General features: G+C 43.8%; 1 protein-coding gene across 6 annotated transcripts in view; it reads left to right on the top strand.

Moving 5' to 3' along the window:
• The first annotated feature begins 204 nt into the window (after window positions 1-204).
• COL12A1 (collagen type XII alpha 1 chain) overlaps window positions 205-18,814 on the top strand; it is a 133,882-nt gene continuing 115,272 nt past the window's right edge. For 3 of the 6 annotated variants that reach the window (XM_090035007.1, XM_090035017.1, XM_090035011.1), the window contains exons 1-7: window positions 205-735; window positions 3,074-3,180; window positions 12,811-12,927; window positions 14,310-14,453; window positions 17,040-17,099; window positions 17,924-18,187; window positions 18,322-18,486. In XM_090035007.1, coding sequence (XP_089891133.1) covers window positions 401-735; window positions 3,074-3,180; window positions 12,811-12,927; window positions 14,310-14,453; window positions 17,040-17,099; window positions 17,924-18,187; window positions 18,322-18,486 — 1,192 coding nt within the window. In that variant the 5' untranslated portion in view covers window positions 205-400. Of the gene's footprint in view, window positions 736-2,831; window positions 2,980-3,073; window positions 3,181-12,810; window positions 12,928-14,309; window positions 14,454-17,039; window positions 17,100-17,923; window positions 18,188-18,321; window positions 18,487-18,814 lie in introns of those variants that run through there. The other 3 variants (XM_090035023.1, XM_090035028.1, XM_090035033.1) reach the window with 3 other exon arrangements.

Genomic DNA, 18,814 nt, shown 5'->3' with positions numbered 1-18,814 from the left:
TGCAGTGTGTATGTGTCTCTCGGATATCGCGTCTCAGATGCAGAGTGTGTGTGTGTGTGCGCGCGCGCCTGCCTAGGCCCGGGCCGCTTCCCCTGCCCGTGCCCCAGCTGGCGGCCCGCCCGCCCGCCCGGGGTCCCCGCGCTGTTTGACGCTTAAGACACCAACCTCGGTGCGGGGCGCAGGGAGGCGCGGGGCGGGCACGGCGGCGCGACCCCGTGAGCGCCCCAGCCCCGCTTCGGCCCTCGCCCCAGCACTGAGGCCCCCGGAGCGGCCCCACCTGCCCCCTCCCGCCGGGCTCCTGCACGGGGCTGTTCCTGCCCCCGCTGGCGGGGCCGCCCGGGCCGGGGAAGCCGTCGGGGCGGCCCCCGCGGGGCAGCGCGGCCACGGCCGGGCCCTGCTCATGCGCCAGGAATGCGGCGCAGCCCGCGCCAGTTTCCAGCCGCGGGTCCCCTGCCCTGCTGGAGCGGCGCCGCGCATATATCATCCCGTGGCAGCCGGCCACCTGCCCCGCCGTTTCGTAACCGCTTACGAGAGGCCGCGCAGCGCCGGGAACAGCCCTCTCTTAAGGAGCGGAGCGGGGAGAGGCTCTTCCCACTCGGAGCAGGCGGCTCTGCTCAGACGGACCCGAGCTCCGGGACCCCGGCGCCCGCTACTCCCCCGGCGCCCGGCCTCCCCCCGCCTCCAGGTGCAGGAGAAGCGGCCCCGGCTGCAGCCCGGCCCCGCCGCTGCCCGCAGGTCTGTGCGCGCCGGGGCGGAGGCTGGAGGACACCCGTGTCCGTGTGCGAGTCGGGCACAGGCGGAGGCGGCGATCGCGGGTCTCCCAGCTGCCAAGTGCCCCTGGCGTGCGGGGACCGGGGCGGGGACGGGGTCTTTTGTGGGGGAGCGGGCGAGATCTACCGCTTGGGGACAGAGAGAGAGAGAGAAGATACCCCGTGCATTTCTGTAAGCCGCTAGCCTTCGCCCGGCGTTGGGAGGGGGATGCCCGGGTTCAAACCAAGCGGGCGCTGAGCCCGCCGCTCCGGTCCCGCAACGCGGCCGCCTCGCCTCTCTCCGCGGCTCGGCTCGACGGATGCTCGTGTCACCTTTCCTTGGCAGGATCCCTTCCCTCTCCCCCCTGCTATGTGCAGCGCCTTATAAGTAGCTGCTCCTCGGTCTCCAGGACTGGAGCTGCCCGACAGCTCTTTGTGCCTGAAAACCATCAAAGCCGGGGCCCTCCAGGCTTTGTAATGACGTTATGCGGGTCTTTGGGAGCGGAGCCGGTGTGAAGCCGAGAGGGGACTGAGCAGGTCGGATCTTCAGACGCGTGTGGCAGATCAAAGCTGCGGCATTCAGCCCTGCTCCAAAGGGGATCTTGCTTTTCTCTCTGGGCGGCAAGCGAGAGGAGCCTTCCTCTGCAGACGGCTCAAGGCAGAGCGTGGCTATAGAGCTGTTAAGGGGGCACTGCCACTGCATTATAAGCAGGCAAATAGATATGTTTTAATGTTTTGGGAAAGGAATATGCGTGGTGGTCTGTATGGCAGCAGGCACTGCTACTCGTGTAGACAGACACGCCGGTGGCATCAGGCGTCCCTGTCCGGCAGCCGGAGCCGAGCACGCGCTCCTGGATGCGCCTCGGAGCAATTTCATTCCTGATCCTCCTGCAAAGGCTCAAGAGGTGGCACTCTAAGCCCGGGCAAGAGCTCTCGCACACGAGTCCTCTGAAAGCGCCTAGTTTACAAGGCATTTACGAGCCCAGCAAAACGCTCTTAAAGGGATGTAACAACAGTGGCCTTTTCCCACGCAGGAGGGTGGCATGCTCTTGAAGCTCAGGCTTTCGTGGTTACTTGTGGCAGAGCCGGACACTCGCATTGTAGCCCGCATGGGTGCCTAAGGGAGACCTTCCAGCCAGCTTTTCCCCAGTTTCTGGCCAGATTTCCACCCAATTTTCAAGCGACTGAGAAAAGCAATGAGGGGAAAACACAGTGTGTTTGTTCCGCGTGGCTAATCGGGCAGGTTATTGCTGGATCGCGTCGGTTTCTTATACCGATTCAGCGCGTCTTGTTCTTCGCTTCTTTAGCCAGCACAAAACGGAGCTGTTTCTGTGGGCTATTGCCAGCCTAATGGTTTACGTGCTTGTCTTTGTTTGGCTCCCGGCACCTCTCAAAGCAAGGCGGGATACATAAATCATTAGGCTGCTGGCACCTTTCGGATTAAATGCGTCACCTAATTGGGAATGTCTCTCTCACCACCTTATTTTGACTCCTGACGGTTTCTCCTTTTAGACACCGTCGGCGCATTAACGAGGATTTCTGTGTCATGCACTACTCCTCCCCACCGTGCGATAGGGTAGCGAGGGCCTAGGACTTATCCAGGCAACGCTCCTGCGGCGGCTTTGCCAGAGCCCGGCCCCTGAACGTGTAGCCCCGAGCAAACGCGCCCCAGCTGCTTGTAATTAGGGATGACTCAAGCTCTCTAACTCCCGTCTAGGTTTCTAGCCCATCTGCAGCCCGGGCACGGTTCTTGCTCTGCTCTGTTTTTACCGAGTCTTTGAAGCCCGTTTCCCCCGGCGGCTCGTGAAAACGACTTCTCCGATGGGAAAACATCAGGGCTAGAGGCCGGCTCGGGTTTGAGCGGCGTGTTACACAGGAGTCTGCGTAATCTATCTGAGACCTGACAGAAAGGGAGAAAGGCGCATTTGTAGGCAGAACCAAAGAAAGAGAAGTTTTTATGAGTTTCCAAACTGTCTGGAGAGCCCTAACGGGCAGTGAACTAAGTGCTTCAGCAGTGCTGAAAAAGGAGCCGACTGCAATCCCCAGATGAAAGAGGCATTTGGTTGATTCCAGGCAAAAAAAAAAAAAAAAGACCTCTGAATTAGCCATCAGCCCGGGGACGAGGTGCTGCGGGCCTGGCTCCTGCAGTGCCTCTGCCCAGGCTCACTCTCACTTAAGCCCGGGCTCCGCTTTGGGTGGGAGGTCTCGCTAACAAGAGGCCCGTCCTAGAGTAAGGAGTCAGGCGGTCCGCCCGGGCAGGGCTCTGGGCGGCTTTCCCTGGTGCCCAGCAAACCCTAACCCCGGTCTCTTCTGCCCCGCTCCAGGCTCCTTCCTGCGCGCCGCTCCGCCGGGGCAGGCATGAAGACCAGGCTGCCCGCAGCGATCGCCGCCGCCTGCGCGGCCCTGCTCCTCGCCTGCGCGCAGGCGGAAGGTACGTGCCCGGGCGGCTGCCCCGCCCCCGCTCCGCGCGCCCCTCCGGCGCGCTCCTGCCTCTCCTCAGCGCCGCGCCTCTCTCTCGCTGTCCGTGTCTCGCTCCTTTCCCTCTGTCTCTCTGGTGTGCTGTCCACACTGCCTCCCGGAGCCGCCCCGACGCGGAGCACGCCCCGACCTGCAGGCCTGGGACGACAGAGCTATTCGAGGAAAGAAGAAAAAAAAATCAAAAAAACTCGCCTTGAAATAAAGTCCTGCAGCAGAGCGGCTCCGCGCCCGCGTGTCTCTGTCCGCCAGCCCGGGGACCTCCCCTGAGGTGCTGCACGTGGGGAGCTGCAAGGGCTGGGAGGCGCTGACGGGGAGCAGGCCTTCCCCGGGGCACGGGCGGGGGGCTTGCGCGGCTCCCGGGCTGCGGCCGAGCCCCCCCCCAGGCAGTGCCCCCTTACGGCGCTGCCAGCTCGCGTCTACTCCCTCCCACACACAGCAGCAGTGCCTCTTACGGCGCTGCCAGCTCCACATCCACCCCCCCCCCCACGCAGAGGCAGCGCCCCCTTATAGCCTGCCAGCTTCATGCCCACTCCCCACCGCAGGCGGTGCCCCCTTACAGCACTGCCAGCTTCACATCTGCTCCCCGCCACACACGCCGGCAGTGCACTTACAGGGCTGCAAGCCCCATGCCTGCTTCTCCCCCACAGGGGGTGCCCCCTTACCATGCTGCCAGCTCCACTTCTGCTCCCCACCACAGACACAGTGCTGGCAGCTCCAGGCCCAGCAGGGAGGATGCACCATTCTTCACAGAATCGTAGAAAATGAGGGTTGGAAGGAGGTCATCTAATCCAGCATTTCTTAACCTGTGGGGAGCGACCCAAAAGTGGGGTGCAAGACTGTATGTAAGGGTTGTGAACAAGCTTTAAAAATGGATCAATACATTTAAAAAATGGATTCTCCTTTAAGGAAGAAAAAGTGTGGGAAACCATGGCTTTTTCCTTGCAGGCTGGCAGTTCCAGCCTGTGAGGGGCTGCTTAGCCCCCTGCCCCCCATATCCCAAGCCCCCACCCCCTGCCCCACACACTGGGGGGCTGGGGGGCAATGGGTTGGGAGTGAGGGGCACTGGGTTGGGACTGCCCATCAATGTTTACAAAAAAGGTTGAAAACCACTGGGTCCAACCCTCTGCTCAAAGCAGGACAGCCCCAACTAGATCATCCCAGCCAAAGCTTCATGTAGCTGGGTCCTCAAAGCCTCCAAGCATGGAGATTCCACCGCCTCTCTCGCTAACCTGTTCCAGTGTTTCACTATCCTCCCAGTGAGAAAATTCTTCTTAATATCTAACCTAAACTTCCCTTGCTGCAAACTGAGATGGTTCCTCCTTGTTCTGTCATCTCTCACCTTAAGAGGACAGTGGGGCTGTTTTGCTGGGGGCAGGGATGGGGAGGTGAGGGGGGAAAGGACTCAGAACAGGTCTTGCTGGAGACCTGGTTCACACCTAGGGTTGCCTACCTTCCACCGTTGTCCTGGAGTCTCCAGGAATTAGATACAAATCTCCGTGGGACTGCTGAGAGCCACTCAAGAGATAAATGATGGGGCATTCATTAATATAAATATGAAATATTGACTCTGATGTATGTAGTAGTCCAGTGGGTTTTTCAAATGTAATAGTAATGTGCATTTGCCTTCCTGAGGTAAATGCACACTGCAATTAATGTCACAAAGTCATGAAACCTCCTGGAATAGATTCAAACAGAGTTCGCAGCCCTAGACTCCCACCCAGCCTGTCTCCTATCTCCAGCTGAAGGGGTGCAGGAACACTGGAAGCCCTGCCTGGCTTGGGCAGCCTTCCTCATGCTGCACTGCTAGGCTCCTTGCCAGTGACCCTAAGCCCGGAGCCTTTGCTTCTGTGACAGAGCAAGCCACAGGGGAATGGCTTTAGCTGCTGGAGCTACTTTGCTGGAGTTGTTGGTAGCTGCCTGCTGTAGCAGGGGAAAACAAAACATGCCCATAATGGTAGGCTTAAATTGTCTGAATCCCAGACAGCTAGCTGGGACCTTGGGGGCTACTTACTGGAATGGAGTGAACCAGAATTGTATCTCGTAACCCTTCCCAAGTTTGTGAAAAGTTCTGATCTGGGGAGCGAGCCCAGGGCTTTTCCCAGAAGACCAACAGAACTGAACGCAGTTTGTGCCTCTCTGCAGTTTAAGAGTATGGGCTCTGGACCATTAAAATATCACAACCAGAAAGAAAACCAGAACAAAAGGCTCCCTCCAACTCATCAGTCTTTCCTTCAGCAAGAGCAGTGCAATTACTAGCCGTACAGGTTCAAGATAATTGAAAAACACAACAGTTCTACCAGCAGTGAACATCTGGTTACAAAAGAATCAGCTGTTTGCCCTGCTAAGCACTGCCCACTACACTGGTGTTGGCTGAGGAACCAAAGTTTGCACTGGCAGTGCAGGACCACAGTGTGAGAGACAGCAGTAGCAGTAGGAGAAAGGTGAGTATACAGTGATTGCAACTTATCTAGGACACTGCAAATGTTACATTCAGATTCTAACATCCATACTGGAATTGAGAGGTGGGTACCCTACTACCAAGCTAATCAAATATGTAACTTGATTTCATTTAGCATTATCCTCCTTATAGAATGAAGGAGGAGTGAAAATGGTAGACTTGAGCCCTTGAGTATTGTTACTAAAAGTTTCAAATGTAATATTAGAAGCACAAAAAATATTTTGGAAAAGTGAAACAACACACAATACTAGCCATTCATCATCATTCAAGTAATTCTTATTCTGAAATGTGAAAATGTTGAGCAAACAAAAGGTTAGAACCTGATCCTGTGAGATGCTGAATACCTTCTGAATAGGACTGTACGTTTCTATGCAATTCATAAGGCAGCCAGCATTTTCACAGAATCATAGAACATGAGGCTTGAAAGGGACCTCAGGAGATCCCATCTAGGCCAACCCCCTGCTTAAAGCAGGACCATCCCCAACTAGATCATCTCAGCCAAGACTTTGTGTAACCAGGCATTTTACATAATTAGCCTCTACTCTTGTTTTCAGAAATTTTTATTAAATAACATGTACTTTTATATAAATTCACATCCATTGGTTTTTGCATAGCCTTGTCCAACTAGCAGTGACCAGTTTATGATTGTGTCTTTGCTCCTACCAAATAGGTCCTGGTGTCTTTCCTCAGCTGATTATTAACAAGTTAGAAGGATTCATAGTAGGAATGAAGTTTAATTATGTGAGTTCTCCAGGGAAGGGCAAACTTTGTCATAGCTTGAGAATTTCTGCAATGCTAAAATGTTTATTACAATAAGGGGGGAAATTGGTCAGTATGCACAAAAATATTTGAAGTCTTTTGTAAAGTCAGTAAAATCTTGAAACTTGTGAGTGGGAAGAGGAGAGGAAGCTAGAGATTGTTATAAACAGAATTCCAAAAACTTGTGATCACGTCAGGGCAGACTCTAGTGAGAAGAGGTGTTTAAGCTTTTTTTTCCTTAACATTTTTAGACAGATTTTCTTTAGTGTTTTTGTTTGCCTTGCATTTGTCAACCTGCTCTGTCAGCCTTCTGCCTCATTTTTGTGTTGCTTTTTGAATCATGCTCTGTATCATACTTATCTTGTTTTCTCTGTTGTTTCATGTTGGACGTCTGCTGAACTTTAACTGTTCTATTTATATTCCTTCATTTGGTTTTACTCTTGCAGCATCCACATGGTATTGACCCACAGTCCTCCTCTGCACCCAGTTTTTGACCTCTAGGCTTGTTTTGTTCCAGTTCTTGTTCCTACCATGAGATGAATGCAGTTGTGCAATGTCCTGTGCTTTATTTCTCCTTCTATGATTGGCACAGGTAGCATGCATTAATGCTCTTGTTTCAAGCTGCTTTTCTCTCAGGAGTAGGGAGGCACTAGATCAGGACAAGGGAGAGGATGAATGGAAAGTTATCACTGAAGGGTAAAAGGCAGGAGCAGGGGTGTTTTTGCTAGTTTTCCTTCTCCCTCCTTTGAGTTTTTGCTTTCACTGGTAACTATTAACTAGCTCCCCTGTTTGTCTACTGCTGCCCATAATTTCCTAAAAGACTCCAGAATGAAACTGAACTGATTCTTATCAGTTTCGTGGCTGCCACCAGGATTCTGAAGAACATCAGTAGTCTGCTGCAGCTTGGCAAACGTATGGGCAGTAGCAAGGGGACTAATGTTTTTCTTCAGACTTACAAAAACAGCAAGGCCAAGATTTAGACTTGAGTGATTATTTGAACTCTACAAGAATTAGGAATTCTTTTTTTTAAATGAAAGAGTAGATTTTTTGGATAGAGATGGCAGCTCCCATTTACTGGCAAGAGGGCAGTTCTTTTTTCAAGCCTATTAGACTGCTTGCTCTCTGGTTTGCAGTAGTACAGTAGTAAAATTCCACTATCCATTTATTTTGCTGTCTGTTGATATTCTCTCCTTTGCTTTGATTGCTGGTTTATGCTACCTCATTCTGTTCCTTTCTGTGTGTTCTCTAATGCCAAGAACCTACTTTTTCGCAATATTTTTCTTCATCTATTATAGAGATTAGGAAGAAATCCATGTCATTCTAATAGATACAATTTTTTTACTTTTTTAAGTCGTGGTTGAACTAAATACTCTAATGTATGAATAGCCTGGTTTCAGAGCAAAGTTTTGTTTGGTGTCATAGCTTATGCAATATGTTTAATTTTGATACAGAGAGAGAGACTTACAAAGTCATAAAGGAAAACTATGCACTCAGGTTTCATTGGCTGTGACATTTCCCCTTGTGCCTTTACCATCTTCTCCATGGCATTGTAATGAAAAGTACATTACATTATTGATCATACTAAACATTTGAATACTGTGATGCTTCAGTAATTTAAAAGGTGATAAATGAGATTTTAATTCTAGCAAAGCCTGTTTTTTCATGGGACTGACAGAGAAGTGTCACTGCACAAAGCTGTAGTATAGGAATGTCTGAGGAAAACACGTCTTCTGGTGATGCAATACAGAGTAGAAAATAACATGTGAATATCACTGGGAATTAGGAAATTTTATGTATAATAGAGGTATTTTCCCAGGCTTTGGGGGAAGAAAAATGAATGGCTCTGAGATTTATCAAGTGGATATGAAGCCTTTCAAATAATTCATGTATTCACATTTGGACCAGGTTTGTCATGACTTAAATTTGTTTCTGTTTGGTGGCTATTTCCCATTTTTTTACAAATGAGTTGGTGATGTCAAACTTTTTAAAACAAAAGACCAACTATTAACACCACCGAGGTTTTGGGTTGACAGTATAATTTCAACGTCCTTTAGATATAAGGTTATTTGAAATGTAAGTAACTGCAATTCACTATTTTTCTCAATGATAATTTGAAGCATAGTTTATATACATGTATACGTATATAAACAAATGTGTGGATGTATTTATTTACACACACATTACAACTGCATTTGGGTATGTATATTTTTATATTATATATAAATATAATGTGTGAAATATTAAAAGTATATTTCATGTAAGTTTTTCTCAAAATATAAGAAATATATATAGTTGATAAAAATACAAACCCACAGATGGCACCATTTTAGTACTGCAATTAGCACTGTCTGTCTAATGAGAAAGATAAGTTAGGCTTTACTAAACTGGTAGGCCATAGTATTTTATTAAAATAAAGGCCTTAGTTGTTTCCCTTATTGGAATCAGTAACTTTTAACTTCTTTGGAAGAAAGATTTAGATCAGAACCTAGTAAGCTGTGTGAAAATAAATCCATGCTATATTAAAAAGAGAAGAATAGCTATAGAATATTGCCTCCATCCACCTTCCACTGAATTGACTTCAGCAGGACCAAGAATAGGTCTGTTGTTTAAATTCCAGCCACCATATTGTTTTATGTGTTCCACAAAAATGGTGGTGGTTGCTTATTAACTTTTTATTCATAAAGTTTCAGTTTTTGTTCAATGTCTGGATTGTGTGGATGATAGCTGCCTCCAGATTATGGCTGCTTTTTGTATCTAAATTACTTCACAGTGTTTTTTTGAATGACATTTTTCTCTCTCATTAGCTATTCATTGAAAATTGCTAGCGACCATGTTGTGCCATCTGTAAAATGCTGTTGACTTGAATATATTGTATTTGTGTTATCTAACAAACACAAACCAGTATAATGCATAGATACATGAGAAAAACACCTCTATGTTTTTTAGCCTAAAAATATTCTGATATGTACAAAGAGTGGCATGACTTATGCATAGCAGCATTAGATGTATATTATTTTCTCTTTTATGGATATAGTATATATAATATATTTAATAAAGGAATTTACCTTATGATAATTTTAAAAATGACTGAAATGAGTATTAGAGACATTAAATGTTGACAGCTCAAAGTGTCTTATTGTAAACTATTTTTAAATTTAGTGGGCTCCTCTCTGGGCCATATCTTGCCCTCAATGTTCAGTTGAAATTGGTGAATGCTGTTGTATATAAAAAACAGTTTTTAATACGTATCTAGTAATTCCATGATTTATAGGCACTGACATGGTTTGAAACAAGTTATGTATAATTAGTGGTAAAAAATAATACTTTCCCCCCATCTCATTATATACAAACACAGTTGTATCAAATAGTATTGCTATTATCCAGTTAGTATCGTACTATTCTCCATTTTAATATTTGCCAGGATATTATGCTATTGCCCTATATTAAGGTCATGATCCTGCCTCTCTAATGTGTCCTTCATGAATTTTGACAAGCACAGGATCAGGCTGCAAATACCCAGTTACAGAGGCTTATGCACATGTACAGCTTTATTTATGTTAATAGCTCACATCTCGATTACTCATGTGAATATAGTTGCACACATACATATCTCTTATGGCCCAGTTCCTTAGGCCTACTGCAGCAAAACTCCCGTGATGTTCAGTGGGCATGTTGACCATAAAAGTACTGCATGCCTCATCCCACATAATAAAGGTACTATTTTTCTAGTTGTAAGGCAGTTACCAGAATGAGAATAGTATTGAGATTAAGTAACAGTTGTCCCTGTTAGTTCTGGTTAATGTACAATCTGCTATTGGAATCTTCTGGTACTGTACTTCGTGATGACTCACTTTTCTCATCATATAAGCGTTTGGCTATGAGCTTGCAGTTAATTCACAGTTGGTTTTTATGAAATCAGTGGGGTTCCATGTGAGCACTGAATGCAGTCTAAAGTGTGTTTCTTTGACATGAATAATATCAATCCAACAGAGATGTTAATTACTATACTCCAAAACCCACTTTCTTCACTTAGGTAAAACTGCCATTGAGCTTAGTTGGAGAGTAGCATTTAATGCTATGAATTTGTTAAGCTTTTATATGTGGATGAGTGGATTCACCAGTTAAATATTGATTATGCTATCCTTTCTAACTGCCAAGTACCACATCAGAATTTCGGCAAGTGGACTAAAATCCTTTATGATGTTAAAGACTTTTCCTCACAGTCAGTTTTTCAGTTTATCTGGAATCCGGTCATTTGGATATCAACAAGTTGGGCTGCTGCTGTCCTACAGCAGTTAAAGCCTAAAGTCTCTGCTGCATCAGGTCAATTTACTTTCAAGGTTGGTGGTGCTATTTTTTCCATGTACTGAATTATTTTTAAGCATGCTCAGGTCAGTTGTCTCTGCCTTTGCATTAAATTTGTCCTGAGCCATTGCTACTGAAATGATATTTTATAATGATATTCTTAATATGTAATGTATTTTATTATTAACATCTGTTGCATGATTTTGATACTAAGTAATGACTTTGCTGTCTTTATCTATGTGATTATAGTAAACAGAATGATGAATAAAATATGCATGCAGATTAATAGTCTAATCTCACTGCCTGTGTATGGATAATAGGAGAAATAACATTTATTCCAATACTAGTATATCTGTTGAATCAATATTCCAAAGCCATATTATCCTATGGTTGGAAATGGCAGTTTTAAATTATTTAATTTTCAATTTTACAAATATGCCATCTATCATGATTGTAAAAGGCCCTAGTTGCAGTAAAAAAATCTGTCATTTGTTTCTAAACTCTGCTTTTTAATTGAATTGTTGTGCTTAAAAACAAAACAACAACAAAAAAGGTCCTTAACTAAGCAATAGTGGAGATCTTTCAGGAAACAAAAAAATCTGACTAATCCAGAATGCCTGCAAAACAATTTGAAGTATTGAAGGAAAGTATGGCTGAATCTTATCTCACTTTGTAGACTTGTTTAATTAGTAGTATGTAATACACCTACCATGCACTGACAGTGAGTCAGTAAAATATTGCACGAATAAGCATGACACAGTTTATCAAGAGAATATCATTATAAAATATTTATGAAACTTCTTTGTGTAACGAACCTTGTACATGGAGGCTTTTGTCCATTGTGGGAAGCTAAAAATAATAATCAACATTTTGTGTACATATGCATGATGCTGCAAGATATCGTATGTAAACTGTTTCTTTCTATACTGTTCAGTTACTTCTGTCACCAGCTCCTACAAGTTTTATTTGCAATCATTTGTTCAGATCACTGGTGCCTTCTTTGCTGTTTTCTATAAATTCTGTAAATAAATGTCCATAAATATACCTTGATGTTGTCTTTTCATAATTAACAATTATGTTATACGGAAACCATACTGGCATTTTATGTTAAAATGCCACTTCTAGTATGGGTACACCTGCTGCAAAGGGAACATGATAATGATGGCGTACACCTTTGAAATTGGGTGTAAACAGGTGGAATCTTATTTTTGTGAACCTTTACATCATTTCAAATATTACAGTAAATTACTTATAACCATAACTACTGATTAGCCCTTTTGTTCCTGAATTTCTTGTAACTATGTGCAAAATATGCCACTTTAGTGGTCCCTAGGAACAAAGGGGTTGAGCTGCCAGTACTTGGAATCATACAATAGAGGAATATATTACAATAATTACTGATATACATTTTACATGTATATTTTATATAGAACATGATATAAATTGCTTAAACATTAAAGTCTCAAACTTTTTTCTTTATTATTAAATACTATTAAAATTCTATTTTTCTTAATTTCTGCCACGTTTTTAGATTCAGTACAATATAATTTACAAGAAATATGCAAAGATCATCTTAAAAAGATGATCATTTTTTTTTGTCCTATGATGGAGAGTAATGCATTCATTCTCTAAACAATCTCATGGTGTTGTATGCAGGTTGTGATTTAGCATGCTTGTACGGACTGCACCCAGCATGTACCAAAATTCCTTTAATTGTTATGTGAAATGTTTGCATATGTAATTATTACCTGTGAACTCATTGTACATGTATCCAAATGTGTTTTCTATCGTGCTTGATTTTGCTGGCCATTCTTGAATGACTTGGCAACTCAAGAAACAAATGTTCTGTGCTGTCCTCTTAATGCATATTCTCTTTGATGTTTTGTCATATTTCGTCAGCTTTTATTTTACTCTTTTTCCAACAACATATCTTTATATTTGTTGGAAACAAATTTATGCAAAGACAATCTTAGTAAGCTTTGCTCAGCATCATTTATTTTATTAACGCCATAATAGCTTGTTCAACTTTTTAAACCTTTACCTGATATAAATCTTTTGCAGTTAATCCACCGTCAGACTTGAATTTTACAATTATAGATGAACATAATGTTCACATGTCATGGAAAAGACCATATGGTGCAATAGAGGGTTACAGGATAACCATTGTCCATCCAGTTGGTAAGTTTTAGTTTTAAACGATGACGTTATCTAGCTTTGCTAAAATATTAGGAGGTGAGGTGTGAATAAATATTAATGTTCTCCTAGATGTGCATGCAGCAGCACAGGGATGGAGTAATGGATTTCTTCTCTTGCATAGCCTGTAGTTGGGCTACCTGCATCACAGCATCAGCACTTTGGGGTATGCAAGGATTATGTGCTCATGATTTTCCTTTGAAACAAATGGGTGAAGAGAACTAGGAAATAGGGGAAGTCATGACTCCATTCCATTTATGGAGTGTTGCAGACCATGTTTGAAGAGTATGCTGTACCTCAAGGCTGTTCAACTTTTGAGTCACAGGGAACCATTGGCCCACCACCACCACCACCACCACCACATGCCTCATGGGCTACATGCCCCATAGCCATGTGGTGGTATGCCATGTGGCACCCTCTCCATTGTGTTGATGATCCTCTGGAATGCTGCATGATGGGCACCCTTCTGCTGTGTCACTCCACCTGTAGTCACTTTAGTGGTGTCTGATTCCTTGGTATACTGATGATGCTGTTATAGCAGCATAAATCAGGAGTAATTTGGAATGGCAATAGTATAAAACTAAGTATGAATTCTGAATTGGGTCCTGTCATGTTACTTGTAGAGTGTGCATGTCTGATCTTCTCCATTTTGCATCCTTACCTGTGCAAAGTGAATGTTAAAATGTTACTAAACCAGAATGGTATTATCTCTCATGTTTACTCTGCACAAGTCCTGGTACAGCTAAGATGCTAGACAGTAGAGAATGCAATATAGAATTTGCATATCCTTAATTTTCTTTGAGAGATTTTCAAATTGGTAGATTTCCTCTGTCTGATTTTTACATATAGACATATTAACAAAACAAAATAGACATAAAAACAAACAAAAATCCTCTATTAAAATAGTAGCAATATGCTTTTTTCTTAAAGTAGGTTTTCCTAGATAAAAAAGCTCATCTCATAGAATATTATAGAATCTCATCACATCACATATAATATCACAGAATAAAAGAACCCTAGCTTCTCACATTTAGGCCAGAATAGACAATTTGTAATTCTAACATACTCAGTGAAGTCATACCAGTTCATAACTGGTGCATGATCAGGAATGGTTCTACCCTATAACCCAATTAATTGGGTTAAATGCAGCTACTTTTAGATACATGTTTTAAATTAAATGGGAAGATGGGATGCTTTTGAGAATAATTTTATGTGCAATTTTATAAATATTTTAGGAAAGCTGACAACACTGTGGCTTTAAGTTGAGGCTAGATAGTTGACTTCATTGTGTTTTTAGGTTAAGAGAAACTTGGTACTGGTGGACTAAGATACTTTGTGTTAAATGTGTTCTGTATGTTGTATTACAGATGGAGCTATCAAAGAATTTGTCCTTTCATCTAGTACTACTCACACTATATTATCTGACCTTACACCTGATATAGAATATGTTGTGTCAATATTTGCATATGATGACAGAGAGGAGAGTATACCTGTTTCTGGCCAACTTACAAGTAAGTACATGTATAATAAAATTATGTATAACTGAATACAGTTCAAGTGGCCAATTATAGGACAGAATCCTGGCTTGGTGCCTCTTAGCCAACAAAACATTGATGTGTACATATAATCTTGCCCTTTTTGGCCCCACAGACAACTTTTTTGCAAGTATTAGTGGTCCTGCTAGGAGCAGGGGCAATCTGCAGGACAGGGAGGAGACAAATATGGTAAAAGTCTGAAGTAAATACCTTCACCTTTACCTAAACCAGACTTTCTTGCAGTAAACTTGATCTAGGTGCCACCGAAGTAAACAGAAAAAAAATCAGCAGGAAATGGATCAGACACAATCCAGATTTCAGTGCAAAATAGCTAAATCCTCCATTATCTTCTCATGTTTTCATGCATTGAATAAAATGCACCTAGATTCATAGGGCATCTTTACATGTGATCTGGGGGAGGGGGACCCGCTTTCATTAGAGTGGCTCTTGGCAGCTGCTTTAAGTACAGTGCCTGTATTCCTGTATTCGGCATCCCTGTGTTTCAAAATGGCAGTAAGGGTGTTTTAACTAGAGATCCTTGCACAAGTTTTAGTTAATGCGTCCCCATTGCCATTTTGAAGTGTGGGGATGTTAAATACATATGATGCTGAGGCTTCTAGAGTATGCTAAGTCTGCTCTGATGCATGCTAATTAGCGTGCATTGGGGCAGGCTCCAGGCATGTGTATAGGTGCCCACAGAGTCATAGTTAATTAAGTTAGTTTAAAATGTTAATAGGTTACCTCTAATAACTGTACTAAAAGTACTGGACTGGCTTTTAAAATTTGTTTACTTTTTGGATTTACCTTGTATTTTCTGTATAACCTGGAGCAAGTTATGATCGGTTTCCCTACCTGTAAAATGGGAAGACTGTAAAAATTAATTCATTGGTTTTCAAAAAATGCTGTAGTATGGAGGAAGGTATTATATAAGCATGTGAAACTGTCGGTAGCTTATTGTTTATGTAGTCACCTAGTTGCAGTGCTGTTCAGTTCAGACACAAGAAAAGTGTGCATGAATTATATGTATACAATCTCATTTTGGGATTTGACAGCCACAGTTGTGTGTTTAATTCCAATGTACTTTTCTACTTTGGTGTTCAACTTTTCACTTTCACAAAGCTGAAGGTTTTGACTGGGGTGTGCCAGTGCTTCTGCTGGAACTTTAACCCAGAGGTTCTTGGATAGAGGGTTGTAACAGGGGGCTTTCTCGGGGCTGATCTCACTGTGGCCCGCCCACCTGTTTCTGGGCTAACTGCCTGTCTTCTCACCCACCATGCCTTGTTGGTAATTAATTAATAGATGTCAGTTAAGTGGGAGGCTGCCTATTTCTTGCCCTGATGCCAGGGGGCACTATTTGTGGCTCCATTTCTCCCTTACACTGCAGCCCAAGCCTCACAGATGGCATCTAGTTGTTCTCAACATCACTGGCCCCCACACTGGGCCCCAGAATCCTCCTAATTGAACCCTGCCTGGATTGCTCTCTTCAGGCAGTCTATTCCACCTTTATCCTGGGCAGCATAGGTCCCTGAACCGCTTCCCCTTCGGGTGTGGTCTCCCCGGGACCTTTGGCTACTAGCCCTGGCCCACATCCAGGCTAGTTGGAGCCCCAGGCTCTCAGCTCTTGGGCATTTCCCACGATGGACCCCCGGCCCTTCAACCCTTCCGGTCCTGGCCCCAGCATTGACCAGTCAGGGGAAGTCCAGACAGGTTTCTGAGTCTATAGCCTCACTCTTTCTCTATGGGGTCCACCTTCCAGACTCTCCAACAAGGGGTAAACCACCCAGTTGTTAGGTGCCTCGACCTACCTTTCACTGGGGTGGTAACTGGCCTGGCATTTCCTGGGGGTTCCTGTGCCTCTGGGAACCCCACCAGGCCACCCAGTCCTGGCAGGGTGCAGTTTTAGGTTGTACCCAGGACCAGGAGCCTCCTATGCATCCCCTACAGCTCCTCCCTTAACTCCAGATGACACCAACAACCGTCCAGCCAGGCAATGTTGTTGCCTGGCCTCAAGCAGCAGAACTGCCCTATTTATATGGGCAGCCCTAGGTTGAAAATGGCTGCCCTCATCAGGAACCTGGCAGCTGCCAGCTTCAGGCTCTTAAAGTGGCAGGCACAAACAGTGCCCTGCCACAAGGGTCTAGCCCCTCCACACTGGTTAGAGCGATAGCTATATTTGATGTCAAAAAGGATTTTCCCCTCGTGGTTGGATTGGAAGGAACTGTGGGTGTTTTTGCCTTCCTCTGTCATGGGGGTGGGGGGTGGGTATTGTCCTTTCCTTGGAGCATATTTTAACAATCTTTGCAGCAGAAGGACATTGGCTCCCATTGTCCCCCTTGTGGTTGTGTCAGGATTGACTACGTAGTTTTGCTAATAGGCTAGACAATGGAATTGTATAGGATGGTTTGGATAGTGATGATCTTGCCTCAGGCAGGTGGTTGGTCTAGATGACCTCTGGAGGTCCCTTCCAGCCCTATTTCTCTATGAAATGAAATATAATCTGTAGTCATATGACATATTTTTATTTCCTTTCCACTAAACTTATCTATATTATGTTTTCTTCAGTTCAGACAGGTGGTCCAGTGAGAAAAGAAGACAAAAAAATTGATGAGATTCAGTTACAAAGTAAGTTTTTGGGGTTTTTTTGTATTATAGTTTATTTGGAGATAAGCAAGGGTGTGATCAAAAGTCTAATGAAATCCATGACAAACTTCATTAGACCTTTGGAACAGTCAAGGAAGTCAAATTCCTGTGTCTGTTAATAAAACTTTAGCAGTAAACTTTTATTGACTTATAATATTTGCTGTGCATTGGGCTGAAGAAATTTGAAAAGGGACTAGAATTGGAAGAACCTGCAGTCCCTTTATGGGAATGAGACATAATTGATATGAAAGCCAGGAATTTCATACACATAAACTAATTTCCCCTGAGGAGCCCTATGCCTATCTCAGTCTTTTTAAAAATGTCCCCTTGATGCTAACTTGTACACTGGAGAAAAACTCATGCTGTTGCTATGTAAGGTTAAGGGTGGGGCACAAGAGTGGTGCCAAAATTAAATCTTCCCCAGCATCAAGTCACTCCACAGAATTGTACATTTGGCATTTGGGCTGCTGTCGGAGCTATATATCTTTTCCTGTATCAGTTGATGATTATTAAATAGGCTACCTTTTGACTGAGCTCCCAACTGACAATTACATTTTAAGAATGCCAGCTGGAAGGTCCTTATTGATGGTATCTGGCTGGGTGATTGGTGTTTCACCGAAGTCCGTTATTTCAAGTAAAAATTTGAATGTTTTTAATTTCCATTTGGCTTGGCTTATATTTATTAGATTTCCACTGTGCATAGTATGCATAATATGGTATGGTGATCTGAAAGTTTGTAACAATATTAACAAGTAGATGATCCTTTACTCTTCTGCTAAGAGGTTTTTTTTGTATGTGTATTCCAGGATGTTCCATCAGTGCAACAACAGATTTAGTTTTTCTTGTTGATGGCTCTTGGAGTGTGGGGAGAAATAACTTTAGATATATTTTGGACTTCATGGTTGCCCTTGTATCAGCTTTTGACATTGGGGAAGAAAAGACAAGAGTTGGAGTTGTTCAGTACAGTTCTGATACAAGAACAGAGTTCAACTTAAATCAGTATTTCAGAAGAAGAGATCTTATTGAGGCAATTAAAAGAATACCCTACAAAGGTGGCAACACAATGACAGGTATGGATTTTAGCTCTTGGTTAATGTTTGATAAACTATGTTTATGTAGTATTTTATTTTAGAGCCCAAACTCTTTTTAAAACCTTGGTTGCTCCTCCGTAAAGCACAAGGCATTTTGTTACTCTTAATTTTAGGTGAAGCCATTGATTATCTGGTTAAAAATACATTCACTGAAACTGCTGGAGCAAGGAAAGGTTTTCCTAAAGTAGCAATTGTTATTACGGATGGAAAATCTCAAGATGAAGTTGAAATTTCTGCCAGAGAGCTTCGCAACATAGGAGTTGAAGTTTTCTCCTTAGGTATGTTGATGTTGTATATTATTGAATAATGTAGGTGAATATGATAATGCATTACAGAGAGAGATTAACATAGAAATAGCAATAGCCTGAACTATGCTTTTTGCAGTTTCAAGCTGTCCCAAGTTTGGCATTCCTATTGTTCTAAATTGTGTGGTAATTTTGTAATGTGGTCAGCAAGAAACTAGGAGAAGAGCAACAAACTGTTTGACATGTGACTCTCTGAAGGTATAATGAGTCTCTGGAGGTAAAAGTCTAGTATATTAATGGAGTGCATTATCTGGTTTACTAGCTTGACTCTTAATAATTAGAGTTGTACTTGTATCAGCTT

This window comes from Crocodylus siamensis, chromosome 1, assembly GCF_052110815.1.
Source record: "Crocodylus siamensis isolate JL-2025a chromosome 1, ASM5211081v1, whole genome shotgun sequence".
Taxonomy (NCBI): domain Eukaryota; kingdom Metazoa; phylum Chordata; order Crocodylia; family Crocodylidae; genus Crocodylus; species Crocodylus siamensis.
The sequence above is the reverse complement of the archived record's forward strand: the minus strand, read 5'-3'. Positions and strand labels throughout refer to the sequence as shown.